Source organism: Ixodes scapularis, unplaced genomic scaffold (genome assembly GCF_016920785.2).
Source record: "Ixodes scapularis isolate PalLabHiFi unplaced genomic scaffold, ASM1692078v2 PGA_scaffold9__187_contigs__length_104089568, whole genome shotgun sequence".
Classification (NCBI taxonomy): domain Eukaryota; kingdom Metazoa; phylum Arthropoda; class Arachnida; order Ixodida; family Ixodidae; genus Ixodes; species Ixodes scapularis.
In genome coordinates this window covers 57,990,683-58,005,198 of record NW_024609884.1, presented here as the reverse complement: position 1 = coordinate 58,005,198, position 14,516 = coordinate 57,990,683, and the positions used below count along the sequence as shown (strand labels likewise).

The following is a 14,516-nucleotide window of genomic DNA, read 5'->3' as shown; positions in this document are numbered from 1 at the left end:
AGGCCGATCCTAACCAAAAATAACCCATAAGACCAGTTTGACATGTCCATCCCAGGCCCCGAAAAGAGAGAGTCCGCCAAGAACCTGAGGAGGAGACAAGAGTGTGCGGGGACGTCGGAATGCCCAGCTCTTGTTGGAACGATTAGTGGGTGGTAATAATAAGAATAATCATCTTTATTTGAGGCGGAGTGTTACCCCGAGTGGCTTGCTCGGCTAGAGCAGAAAGGCCCGTATGCTTGAGCGTCTGCTAGTCAGCCACCTGGAGCAGGAGCAAAATTCTGCGATGATCGCATGACGTGATGCACGGATAGACGTTAATGGCTATACCCTTGCGCCACCTACCCTAAGTCTAAAAAGACAAACATATGATTCCTCTGGCCCCTTCTAAGCCAATTTTCTCCCCCTAAATATCACCAGGCGGCATGGGATATCACCAGGATGACCTTAAAAAAGCGGCAGCAAGGCTGTCATGTGCTTTCCTGCCAAATTTAGCGGGGAAAGCCAAATTTAGCAGGGAAACTGAATTGTTGCATAAGTCATGTGACGTCAATTTTTCCGCTACATTTAGCGGGGAAACTGTTTTGTTTACGCTCACGCCGTTGCGAAAGTGGGGAAAGGGCCACTAACATCTGCTGCTGTAAAATAACAGATAACAAAAACAACATTAAAGAGAACATTGAACACTTGGGTACACCTTAGAAGAAAATAGGGTGGCTGATTCTGTCCAGTCAGTAGGGAGGGCAAAAAAAATAGACAAACCCCTTAGGCCGGCGGGGAGCACAGCTGCGGATCTGGCTGGCCGGACAGCTTCCCTATTCAGATGTAGGAGTGAAGGGGAGTGCCCTCCCCTTCACGGGAGATCCGACCCCAGTCACAGTCGGGCGGTGCTGAAGGCTCTGTCACCCAAGAGCTTTAAGCTGCGCCTCATACGGGGGTGCAGGGGCACGCCCGCCCAGCATGTGAAAATAAAAGGTGGCTCGATACTGCACTCCTTCGAGTCTGTCGACCAGGGGGGCTATGTTCGACAAATGTTTCGTTCCTCCTATAAAGAAACGCAAGTGACAATATCGCGTCTGATTGGTTAATGACGAAAGCTCCCTCTTTCGTCATTTGAGCCTCTAACCAATCAGACGCGATATCGTCACTTCAGTCACCTCCGTTTCTTTTTAGGAGAAACAAAACATTTGTCGACAGGAGGGGTATGTTTAACAAATGTTTCGTTTCTCCTAAAAAGAAACGGAGGTGACCGAAGTGACGATATCTAGTCTGATTGGCTATAAGCTCAAATAACGAAAGAGGGAACTTTCGTCGTTTGAGCCTCTAACCAATTAGACACAATATCGTCACTTACGTTTCTTTTTAGGAGAAACTAAACATTTGTCGAACATAGCCCCGCTGGTGTGCCTGGAGTGGGCACCATACATAACAGTACTCAAGCCCAGACAGTGCACGAAACCTTTAAAGGGATACTTCAACGAAATTTGAAATATTCCCGTCGTGTTCAATAATGGATTGATGATCCACAATACCCGTAAATGACAATCGCACGTTTGTATTTTGAGACTGGTGGCTGTATTTTTCGTTATAAACGGCCCACTCTGGCAAGCGCTCGGAGAAGACCCAGCAGAGACCACGCGACATCCAATGCAATCGTCACGTAGGTTGTCTCAGGACGAGCAAAGCTACGGCGAGGCTGACGCCGAGAGGATGGCCTCGTCGTTCCAGCCACCGAAGCGTCTGCTTTTGTACGAATTTTGAGAGACGGGTTAATCTTCTATAATCTTCTAGGGAGGAAATAGCGACTGCTGCGACACACAAAAGGCATTCTCGGGAAGAGAGTTCCTCCTTCCTTTCTTCTCTCGTCGTGGCCGGAGGCAAGATACTCACCGTCACTAGCTGTCAAGGTTCCTAGACGGGCATTACAAGCGAGGCGTTAGCGACATCCACCAGGTGCTTTCTGCTAATTGTTTAATTTGTTTTAAAATTCCTTTTCGTGACTTTTTAAACAAGATATTGGTATGTTCCATGTGATACTGCTCCTTTGAACACATATAAACCAAAAAATGAGCGCCGAAATTTCGTTGTAGTATCCCTTTAACAGAGTCGAGCTGGGTGTGCTTTTGAAACATTTTTTATGATGTGACCTAAAGCTCCCTTTGTCTCCACCCGTAGAACGCGCCAGAACGCGGAACGCCGGCGTTTGGCTTTCGCATTCGAATACGTTCGACGAGTTCAGTGGATACAAAGGGTCTATCCCCTAATTATTCGAACCAGAGCTTTGCTAGGTTCTTGCCTTGAAGTAGGCGTCATCGCGGAGTTCCTTTCCAGCAAATATGACGCGCAGCTCTTGGACAGGGACGTCGAGCTGGCAAGCCAGGCGCTCCTTCATGGCCCTCACGGTGCAGTCGCGCTTGACAGTCACTGAGATCGCCAGGTTGGTGGAGAACTTTACGTTGATCGTCACCTCGTCCATGGCCACGGGCGGTGGAGGCCACCCTCGTCGCAGAAAAGCCAATGGTCTCTGGAAAGTCGATGCCAGGACGTACAGCACCCATCGCAGAAAGGAAGCCGCCATGCAGCGATTGTTGTTGTTGGCCTTGTTGGTGCGACTCCGACTGGTGTGTTTACCGTTTACCTGTTTACCCCATGGAGAATAGAAGGGTTTCTAAAGTTTCTAACCTCCTTGGTAGCCGTGTCCAAAAAAAGTCTACCTCACAGTGGTCTACCTCGTTGAAAAAAGTGGTCCCTCGATTTCCGCCTGTTTTGACAATTTGCTGGATCCTGCAGCAACCCATTAATTATTTATCATGTAAAACAAAACAAAACATTCGCCGCAAACACGTATTAGTTTTTATATTACAAGAATGTTTGCTTTTATTTGTGTTTTCTACCTCGTTGGTGTTTCCGAGTCTGCTCAAAATGATAGTTCACAACACAGCCGACACAGCACTGAATACGACTGCTGCGCCCCGATTTCCGAGGGTAGCGGCGAATGCGTGAACCTGCGTGAACCAGGTCTGGCGTAGGTGACGTAGGCGAAGGTTCAAAAGCGCGCGGGCGGCGCGCAGTGCATCTGGTAGTTTGAAATCAACCACTCTCTTCTTGTCTGTGTCAACTGTGTTCGGAACCTTTTGGAGCTCGACAAGGTTGCGGTAGGCTCACCTGTCCGTACCACTCAAAGGGTTGGCTTAAATCCTCTTTCGTACGTACCGCGTACTCGTTGAAAACCTCGAGAAAATGGGTGAGTCCTTTGCTGTGGCTGTTGTCATTTCGTGCTGTCTGTCTATGCTGGGTGCATGGAAGTCTCGCGGCTGCCAGAGCTGTGAGCGTAGGCGTATTCCTGAACACGGGCGTTCGCTTCCCTTCCATCTTTCGGGAGCGACCTTGGTAAGTAATTTTAGCAAACCGTTACCGTGTTCGGCGTTCCGCACTGACGGAGCCTTTGAAGCATGCTTTTAAGCGCCTTTTCTGCACGTCGTCAGTCACGTGACCACAGGGATCGCGTGACCACCTTCGCTCCCCAAGAAACAACTTTTCCCGAAATATGGATTCTGTCCTCAAACGAACATATTCGACAAGTCTGAGTTGGAATGGTCGATTATTGCAGTCTAATGAAGAAACGGAGTTAGACTTGACACATTTGGCTGGCTCATGGTTGGATGGATATTTTCTTTTCTTATACATATCCTTATAACACAAATCTTTTGTTTGATGTTTTTCTTTTACAACACTGTTGTTTAGTTGGATTTTTTTTTTATCATTATAATTAACTTTGTTATCCGGAGTCTGCACACAGCAATGTGCTCTTTTTCATCATCATTGAAAGTGCAGCCCTCTTGCACTCTGGGCGCAAACTTATGCTAACCTATTTTTATATATTTAAATGGCATACGAGAAGCTGAAGTGGTGGTAGGAGACGAGCCAGCGGTGATTTCTGGCGTATTTCCACCCTGTGAATATGAATATCGCAAGAATTTGACCCGAAACATATTAACTGAAGTGAGAAAAACCAAGAAAACCAATCGCTGGGTGCGACGTCATACCCAGAGGCTTCAGCCAACATTACTAGATTACCTCAGTTTTAGAACTCCCGCGGAAGGGGGCCCCTCCCCCCCTCACATCAGTCCGCCTCCCGTCGTTTGATGCGCCGTCTAGATTGTTGTTGCAAAACTGTGCATTCTATAGAGCAGTGGTTCTCAGATGGGGTTCTGCAGACCCGACGGGGTCCATAGAGCCATTTTTGGGGTCTGCAAAGCCCTCGCCTCAACTTTAACCCACACCCCTCCGTTCTGAAAAAAAAAAAAAAAATATTGTTCTTTGTTATCTCTGGCTAGGTGGTGCAAGCTATCGCCCATTATAAAGGGTGAAGCCGTTACAATCAGAGCTGTATTCGCCTCAAGATCGAACCGTGTCGCCACCGTGCGGCCGAAATTGGAAACGCGCGAAAGCGGGGATACCGCCGTGCGTCGTCTGCTACGGGTGCACGCTCAGAGCATGGATCTCGACGACGCAAGCCCGTTTGAGGCTGAGCTTGACATTCCTTATTAAATGTTTTATTTTTTTGTTGCCGTTTCTTCTTACTAAAGGTTGTAGTGTATCGTTTCTCATGCGTAGAAATTCAGCAAAGCGATTATTATTAAGTCGGAACCTTCCATAATCTTAGTGCGTTGGTTTGTATACAATCGCTGGCCCCACGTATTTTTATCTCGCACAAACCGTGGCTTCCACAAAGCATTGAATGTTGAGTCGATCTGTGGTTTGATTAGAAAATTAACCCGACTGATCGCTATATTTTAATAGACAATCAATCCATAAATCCGTATGTTGATTTTTTGCCGGTAATATGCGTGAAAGGCGTTAAAACCTCATTTTTTTACTGGTTTTACTATGTCATAAATGACATATTGCATTCCCATTCTAAACTTCACGTTGTGACTCCTACAGAAATATGAACACGGGAAGCCTCTTAAAGTGAAATATTTTTTAAATTATTATTTAAACGGTATAATCACCCTCGGTGAAATGACAAGCACGCTGAAGTGGTTTACCGTGCAAGCCTGTCACAAAAGAAATAAAGACGTCAGAAATATTAAAGCAGGCATTTTTTACTCCTTGTTGACTTTCTCCAGCACAAAACTCCAATTAACTCGCAAAAAAAAAAAAACTGCAATTAAAGCATTACTTGAATAATCTGAAAGTTAATCGATGAACTGCCCAGTCCCGATATACGCTAGGTGAAAGCAGAGGGTGATTGCAGAGTCTCGTGAAGGTCGAGCCCTCGTCAGTAAAAGAGTATCAACGCTGCCGATGCTGTCTGTGTCGTGGTGCGCGTAGTCTGTTGGGGTTGCAGAGTCTACTGTGTTTGATGCAAGAAAATTTATAGTATTAGCCTCTTGACATCCGCGGCTCTCGCCAAGAAAATTGAAGCGGGTGAACCCACACTACCGAGAAAAGCATTTAATAACAGTAACATTGCTGCGTTGCTCGGTTGCACCCGTTTATTACAGTCACGGCAGATATATTACAACAGTTTGTTTCACTTGTTTCAGTTGTCCTGCCAACCGTGCAGTTTGCAGGGGGGCTATGTTCGACAAATATTTTGTTTCTCCTAAAAAGAAACGTAAATGACAGAAGTGACGATATCCCGTCTGATTGGTTAGAAGCCCAAATGACGAAAGAGGGAACTTTCGTCATTTGAGCCTCTAACCAATCAGAGGCGATATCGTCACTTCTGTCACTTCCGTTTCTTTTTAGGAGAAACGAAACATATTTGTCGAACATAGCCCCCCAGATCTTAACTAGAAGAGACGCACCTTCCTCATCGCAACGCAGTAGATTTGTTCAGACTCCAAAAAAAACTTACCCACACTATGGCACAGTAAAAGGGCAGAGGAACTCAATAGCATAGTAATTTCCAATACAGCGCTAACTTATCTTCCTTTTAAATAATTATATTACTGGAAAAGCTAGAATTTAAAAAACAGCATAGAAGCTGCGATTTCACAGCCCACAGTACCAGTATTATGTTATCTGAATTGGAATTTATTGTTTCTTTTTTAATTCCCACGTTGATGAACCGATACACCCATTCTAAAAAAAACAAATATTTAACATAAATATTCCAGTTCATCCGGAGACAAGCATCAGTCGTGATCCATGCTTTCCAACGTCTGCCTAGAGCAGACGACGCACCCACAGAAGCGATTATATAAATTTAGGCCTCACGCTGGCAACACGATTCAATCTTCACTGAAGCGCCAAACAGTACCGCATCCTTTTCCGCTAGAATTGTTTTACCACCGATAGTATGCGACAAAATAAACGCAAGAATCTGCGCCGTCTCGCGCGCGAACGGGGAGAGCCTGTGGGGCGGCCGTTCTCCTATCCCCGCTTTGATGATGATGATAGCGCGACCGTAACGCCACCTCTAGGTCAATCTCGAGGCCAATATGTAGACAGTGTGGCCATTCATTGGGAAGTATAGGAGACAATTCAGGAGGCGCCATTGGCCGAAAGCGGGCTGGGCTTGTTCCAGCTCGTCTTCACAAATTTGAATGTGGCCAACCAGAAGCCGGAAATAATTCGAAAGTATAGGAGACAAATCAGGAGGTGCCATTGGCCGAAAGCGGGCTGGGCGTGTTCCAGGGCGTCTTCATGAATTCGAATGTGGCCAACCAGAAGCCGGAAACAATACCCTGGGGGTGGTCACGAAAAACAAACTTAAAAGTGCATAGGAGTAACTCTTGGTAACTGAAAATCTGCCGTCCGAGCGGTTAAACTCTGTCCGAGCAAAACAGAGTTGAGCGGCACATTCGTTTCTTACATCTTTCTGCATGATTGTGATCAAAACATCACATGCACCCTATTTTTAACCATGAAGGGTTACTACATTTAACTCTTATGCGCTTATTAAAACCATATACCTATGATTTCAGCTGTTTCTCGCTACCACTTCTAGAGGATTCTTTTCGGCTTCTTGTTGACCAAGAGAGCATGTCAAGCCCTCTTTCTGCGTCTGGTGCACGCCCTGCCTCTGCCCAGGCCTCCTGTTGACCAAACTCTCTCTATATACGGCTCTGGTTACATCTATCCATCCATTCATAGTTTTAATTGATGCTTCTCACTTCTGTTTATAACAGCTAAAAAAATGCCCACCTCACACTGCAGTTAGTTCGAGGGGTCCCGGACACGGTCCATGCTTGAGATCCACCGCTATAGAGCATGGTGGAATGCCATCTAGACACTGTGCATCATAACATATGCCATCCATAGAATACACTGCAGTTACCATAGAAGCTGTCATCAAACCGGAGGCGCGTCGGACGAGAGGCGAGCCATGGGGGCGGAGAGGGTGGTACTGCTTGTGCAAGCAGCGTCTATGGGCAGTTCTGTAATTGAGCTAATCTAGTAATGTTTGTTTCTGCTGACTTGTGCTTTTGACTGTTTGTGAGGGAATGCTTGCAGTGCTTTTGACTTTGCAGATCTCTGTACATTATGTCACAAGTCTCTCCTCCCATCGAATGTGCCGGGTAGGAGGGGCTTCAGCGGTATTTTGGAAGTGCTGTTGTGACTTCTTGGCGCATGAATTTGAAATATAATTTTGATAGTCTTGATCCCGGAGGCGAACGAAGATGATTTAAGTCTTTTTCCTCAAACACAAATCCGCTTCAGTTTCCCTTTAATGCACAAAGTCGGATCTTTTATAATATCAAAGTGCCTCTTGCCTCAAATGTTTCATAATTGCAGCAGCGAGTTTCCTCTGTTGTGGTTCGTATTGACACCAACGGTTTGTTTTGCAATGACCAAACAGCTTGTCTGCAACCCTGGAACTGCCAGAAAAGTTGCCTCATTCAAAATCCTTCTAAAAGGCACAGGTCTTGCATTAAGCCTGAAATTGTTGGTATTGAGGTGGCAGTTAATGCAGCTGACGTTTGAGTCTTGGCTGGTCATTACAGAGAATGCAGCTGTCGTTGTTTGCTCTTCAAGAGTGAATTTTGTAGTCCACTGCAATCCACCGACAGAACTGCAGGGTGTTACACACCCCTCACTTCTGTCGGTGCAAATAATACCCTGGCGGTGGTAATGTGCAAAATTTGGTGCTCAAACACATTATAAATGCGATCTAAATGGGGCAAGTTAGTGAAGACCAGGAGTAAAAATTGCCAGAAAAATGCTCGGGACCGTGTCCTTAGTTCAAGGATACGGTCCCGAGAATTTTTCTGGTCCCCATTTCTGCTCTTGGTCTTCACTAACTTGCCCCATTCTGAACAGATTTATCATTTCGACAGCCGACCAAACCGCACAAGTAGAGTCACATTGTGTTAGTAGCTTCATGCTTTTGTAAGGGCACGAGTAGGCTAATTTTCTGTGCACAGGTTTTTGATGAATGCGAGAAATGTAACAGTTAAAAGAATGAGGGATTGCTACCCTATATTTTTGGCAAACGTCTCGACAGCAGGTCAGTCTCGTCTGTTTTTGTAAATTCAAATGTTAGCATGCAGTAGTATGTTCAAATTTCTGATGAAGCCCCAAATAAAATTTCAGCATAAAGTGGAGGGCATGATCTGTGCCAACGGATCATGCCCTCCATTTTAAAACTGATTTGTAAAATTTTGGGGGTGGGGGAGAGGGGCTCGGTAGCCAAGTTTGCGTGCGCTGCAGCTAGGAGCCTGTAGCTAGGAGCCTGTGAAGCGATGGTTTGTGATGCACAACCCAGGGATCCTCGATGCAGTTGCCACCGCTGCCCATTTCGATCCAATGAGCATCGTACCGGCGTGCTGTGTGAAGCACGTTCAAGACCCCAGGCTGGCCGTGGTGCTGCACTGGCTAAATGTTAGGTCTACAGTATTGCACACTGGACGCCCATTGGGAACGACCAGCTTCCGGCTATTTAAACATACACACAATGCAGTGAATTTGGAAAAATGCTAATCCAGCTTCACTTTAATGCCCCGGTTTGGTGCTTCTAAAGCCAAAGATCTTTGCCTTTGAGAAAGATGACTCTTCTCATTGAAAGGTGCAAGGCTTATGTGGTGCAGTGAATTTGATTAGCTTTGAGTAGTGCCTTTGACAGCGAGCGACCCTTCTGCCCTGGACAGACCACAGGTTCCTACTCGGATGCATGGAAGGAAAGGCTGCACGTCTGAGGCAGTTTGATGAGACGGCCAACCAGGTTGTGCGGAGGATTGAGCAGACTTCGGCCTTGCTGGAAGAGAGGTGATGCTGTTCCTCACCGGCCATGTTGTCGCCCTCTCATTGGACAAACCCCTAGCAAGTTGTGCTGACAAAAAAATTTACTGTCTCTTCGGCACTTTTTAAAGACGTTCTAAATGCATAGCCTTTCTAGGGTCTCCCCTCGCTTCTCCTTTGGCTGGCACAACAAGGTGAAGGCTTTATGAACATAAAAAGCTGTCACACACAGACGACATCCATCTCCTTGGATGTCGTCTGTACACTTGATGGAGCGTAACCAGTGATGTGATTGCTGCGCCAAACTGCGCCAAGGGGCTAACCCTGCTACATCCTGCTACATTTTGCCGAAGTATAGGTAATCTGCGCCAAGCCTGCGCCAAAGGACCAATTTTGGTCGCCTTTGAAAACAAACTTTTTTGAGTTCCGTAATTGAGCACACATGAGCTAGGTGGCACAAGCGGCCGCCCAACACAAAGTACCCTGCATCAGTCGTTCATCCGGTCTTGCATGGTTTTTCCTGCCGTCTCTTGTCTCGCGTCTTTTTCAACTTTTTTCGACGATAAACGCCGGCGTGTCCGGACGCTCCAACGCTAGCGTTTTGGGTACCAGCCATGCCGTCATGCTGTGAAACAAAACTATGTTTTTGCGCGGCGGGAGTTACTTTATGAGCTGAAGCACCCGCTCCTAAAAGCAACGGCCATGGCCAAGCTATATTTGGTCCCTGCCTGCCAGTCACCATGGTCGCGCGACGTCGGGTCGCTGCAGATACGACGTGGGGACGTTGAATATGGTGCTTTCTAAACGTAGGACTGCCGCATGTTCAATACGCTACTACAAAAATCCCTTTAGCTCAAAGACTCCTGTGTCGAAGTATTGATTACCTAGGTTTCTCTCGGTAGGCTTTCTTTTGAGACGAACCCCGGTATGTGAAAAGTCTGCCGCGAAAGAAAGTTGAAGAGAAGTGAGCTAAAGCAGAGAAGGCAATGTCTGCACGCTGAACCCGCACAGCGCGCTTGTTTGTCTCGAGTTCAGTCATTGCGCAAAGCGCTCCAGGAACTTTTTGACCCTGGCTCGCGAAGTCTAGCATCGAAGCGCTCATGGTCTTTTTTTTTTTTTTCTGTGTGTTTAGCTTGTACCTCGCCTGCCGGCCTGGCAAGCACGTGCAGCTGGACTGTTTTTTGTCGTATGCTGGACAGTTTTATTTTGCATACAATTTTGGGAACCAGTTGGCAACGGAGCGGAGTGGCATGGTCGCATGGTTTCGATCGAACAACCATCTTCGCTTGCGCGTCAATTTCGCATTGCACGGCAGTAACGTTTTGTAGCTTGAGGTACACTGGCCGAGGTTGAGCAGTTTCGCGTGGCTCGCATAATAAGCCATGCTTCGTGCTGCACGTGCGCGAGGAGCAGTGACGTCGCACAGCGCACAGCTGGTGCGCCGGAGCCGCCGCGCCCGCTTCGCCGGTCTGCGCATTCCAGAGGAGTGTCGTCATAGCTGCGGCAGACGCACTGGCGCCGCCGCGTGCCCAGCTGTGCGCCTCCGTTGCGCAGTAGCCAAGTCTGACGCTGCACCGGAGCCGCTTGATAGCGCCTCCCATTTTGTGCTACGTATGTCCTGGCATAGCCGAGCTAAGCCACCGCAATTTTTTTAATTTTTTCATCGGTTGGAGACTACTTCCATTTATTATATTACTATACTCGGCGACAACTTTTCTTGGCAATGCAGTGGAAGGTACGTCCCGCGTCCCCTCTCCCATTCTGAGTGTACGCAGGCTCTCCTCCTCCCCCCGGAGAGCCTGCGTACACTCAGAATGGGAGAGGGGACGCGGGACGTACCTTCCACTGCATTGCCAAGAAAAGTTGTCGCGGAGTATAGTCAACCTAATGCTGTGATATTTACTACTCAGCTGGTCATTTTCAAATAAATTTTAGTATGTGCACTTTGGTTCTTATTTACCTATAGTGGGTACATATATACATTGCAAAATGTGTCATGTCATTGGCATTTCAATTGTCATGTCATTGGCAATTGGTTTATTGCAACAAGCAAAGTGTCCTTTGTTTGTCCACCACTTGAAATGAATATTTTTAGTTCTCTAAGAATATCTGCTCGAAAAGCCACTTTTGCTGCTCCGAAACACTCTTTTGGCTGCTCCGAAAGGTGCTCCAAAACGGCTTGGGCCAATCACATCACTGAGTGTATGTCTTGAAGTCTCCAAAGATGTATACCTTTCTTGCAGAATGTTTATAGCAGGGGTGGCCAGAGTGATATGTAGTTAGAGCTGCAGACAAAATTCAAAAGTTCAGAGAGCCACAGGAAAACAAAAAGGGGGGGGGGGGGGCTACATTTAACGAGAAACGATGTGGAGGGAGCGGTCCTTTCCAAGTGGGACCAGTATAATTGTTGAGTTACACCAGGCAGCAGAATGTTTCTTCAACCGCTAAGCAAAAATGAATGCATGGTTCTCTACCCAGTCACTGCCCCTGACGCCCATTATATTTGTACGGTTCAAATTTATTTCTGGAACAATAAAAGAAACGGGCTCATGGGACACATCAGTCCAGCTTTATATATATAGCGTAGTACAAGGCTGCAAAGACAGTTTTTTTTTTAATTCTATAACTCTTTTTGTTTTGGGGACACAGGAGGGGAAGGGGGGGCGGGCAGGCTTACCAGGGAGCTGTGAGCCGCACTTGGACTCGTAAAGAGCCGCACGCAGCTCGCGTGCTGCAGTTTGGCCACTCCTGGTCTCTAGCATCATTGTAGCATTGTTCTGTTAGTTTGTCATCTGTATCCGACAATTTTTTCTGGATGTCTCAAAGTCTTTCCATAATGATGTTGAGTTCACTGCTGGCAGCTCGAGAACCCTGCTGGCAAGCGTTCTCGGCGCCATTTGTCACCTTTGTCGCCCGAGTTGGAAGAACTTTTTGCTTGGACTTGACACATTCCATCTCCTTTTGAGAACTCGTGCCAGACCTGGCCCAGTCTGTAGTCAAAGATTCCATTAAAGATTCCGGTCGGTAGAGGCTGCGGATACCTTCTCCCGGGTTTCGGCACCAAAATATAGTGAAATAATATTTGCGGGAGGCCGACAGAGTAGAAAGAAGGGCCGTCTATTATGGCGTGTTGAGCAAGTGGCCAGTTGGCAATCCTTTTCATTGTCTTCAGTACACACACGGTTCCTTCACCTTTAGTTTCTAGAGGAATGCTTGGGATCTTGCTAATGCAGGGCTCTAAGCAACACAATGGAGCCGTAATACGATCTGCACGGATGGCGGTAGCTTTTCTATAGCATGGATATCGGAAAGTACCATTGTCTTTTCTTTTTTGCATTAAACTTCATAAATTTTTTATATTTAGGCTGTAGACTTTCTATTCTTTACCAAATGACACCGATAAACATGCACTCGTGTCAACAATACAAAATCGGTTAAAATCGAAGAACGCAGATTTCTGAAAAAATTTGCTTCAAGCAAAAATTTTTTTTTTTTTTTTTAAGTCTTTTTTTTTTTAGGCATTAATCTGGTACATGCTCTTAACCAGAATCAGGGACCCTACTATTCCTAAGTTTTTGGAATCGCTGACCTAGGAGGATAGTTGCATGAGGGTTAGATGAGCTAGTCGGTCGCCGCTGATTGTCATTGTGCCTTTGTCCTGTGCAGGTCAGAGCTGGACGACAGTGTTCAAAACTGCACTGGCGGTCGTTATCGGTTAGATCTTGCAAAAGAAACGAGAACAACTTGCCCTGCTCGCAAAGCATTTTACTCGAGGAGAATTTCATTTTTATCGCATGGAAAAGGTTAGCACGGTACGAAGTAAATAAAAAGCTCCAAATGGATTACGTTAACGAGTGCTCAAATTAAGTACAAAACGAGCGTGTTGGTAACATTTATTGTTGTCCGTCCCCCTTTCTATGTATCTTCCTCATGTTTGAGTTGTCAGACTTTGACCATTGTTCAGGCTCGTCCGTCGTTCGCGAGTGCTGTCAAATTATGGAAAGTGTGGATCGTTTTAATGGTGTATACAAATTGTAAATGCAATTCAAACTCTTAGCTTCAGGCACAGAGCCAGATAGCCAGAGGGGAGGCCCATGGGGCCCGGGCCCCCCCCCCCCCCCCCCCCCCTCCCCCAAAAATCTTACATTTTGCTGGGACCTTCTCTCCCCCTCTCCCTCATACAGCATTTTGTCATGGGCGGACCTCCCCCGAATCAAAATCCTGGCTACGTGCCTGCCTAGCTTTGATTAGATATTTTCACCGACAATCACTGCTTTTGGTGCGTGTATGAAACAAATTGCCGAAATGCACCTATTTATAAAAAATGAGCACCGCAAAACATCGGTTGATATTTTTTTTGTTATAAATAAACACTGGAAGATCTAAGGTGTCGCCTAGCCTCAGTGAAGGTCTAGCTGTAGGCTGTAATGCCTTTATCGGGTAGGTGGGAAAATGGGTAGTTGAAGAAAAGACACGCTGGCATCATAAATTTATTCATTGCAAAAATTGGTGTATGTAAACGGAACTGATGCCTGTTGCATGCTTCATGGACATAGTGTTTATTCTGAGTACAAGGTAGCCAGATGAAATGGGTTACGTTTTCTTAAAGGAAGATATTATGGTTGCCTCAATGTACAAACTACAGTTTAGTTCATTGTTCCGTTTCTTTTTTTTTAAATTGTGTTTCAGAAAATTTGCTTTTTTCATTGGCCTTTTGCTCGAACATGTCTGATGAGCTAAGCTATTGGAACAAATCAATATGTGGAGCAATGCTTGCTTGCCAGTTTATAACTTTCTTTTTATAGTTGAGTTCCTAAAATTTTCTTTCAGGAAAGGTCTCAATGTTTGAGCTAGAAACTTGATGTGGCCTGCCCACAAAGGTGCACACAGCTACCCATAGCACTGTTAGGAGAGCTGTAAGGGGGCACGCTTCATGCTTGGATGTTGTAGTTGAATAAGAATGGTGGCTCGGACTGCTTGTGATCAGATACTGCACTCTTGTTTCGAGAAAGTGTTGCTAGATTCTACCGATACATTTCAGGCTAAAAGACGTGGTCCAAGAGGCCGGAGCAAAGCCAGTGGTAAGCTGAAGACCGATCTGCTTTAAATGCGCTTGAGGTACATGGAACATTTTTTGTAGGCTTTGGTCCTGGAGGAAGTACAGGAGACGGCAAAGAAGGTAGCATCAGTCCCGTGCTTCGGGTAAGCATCGACAGTGCTCCAGTCACTGCTCATAGATGGTGGGAGGACCCTTTGTCTCAAGAGCTCAGTTGTTTGACAGCTATGCGCATTGTTCTTTATGCCTGTGCTTTGAATAGGTGGCAGGT

The 14,516-nt window shown here is 46.3% G+C and overlaps 2 protein-coding genes across 4 annotated transcripts in view; one reads left to right on the top strand and one right to left on the bottom strand.

The window, feature by feature from the left end:
* Positions 1-2,661, bottom strand: part of LOC8041305 (E3 ubiquitin-protein ligase parkin) — a 42,422-nt gene extending 39,761 nt beyond the window's left edge. The window contains exon 1 of the mRNA XM_029975345.4: positions 2,294-2,661. Coding sequence (XP_029831205.3) covers positions 2,294-2,575 — 282 coding nt within the window. The 5' untranslated portion in view covers positions 2,576-2,661. The remainder of the gene's footprint in view (positions 1-2,293) is intronic.
* LOC115316018 overlaps positions 2,355-14,516 on the top strand; it is a 35,150-nt gene continuing 22,988 nt past the window's right edge. The window contains exons 1-4 of one of the 3 annotated variants that reach the window (XM_029975350.3): positions 2,355-2,434; positions 9,099-9,216; positions 14,231-14,270; positions 14,330-14,391. In XM_029975350.3, coding sequence (XP_029831210.3) covers positions 9,122-9,216; positions 14,231-14,270; positions 14,330-14,391 — 197 coding nt within the window. In that variant the 5' untranslated portion in view covers positions 2,355-2,434; positions 9,099-9,121. Of the gene's footprint in view, positions 2,435-2,980; positions 3,242-9,098; positions 9,217-14,230; positions 14,271-14,329; positions 14,392-14,516 lie in introns of those variants that run through there. The other 2 variants (XM_029975349.4, XM_029975348.4) reach the window with 2 other exon arrangements.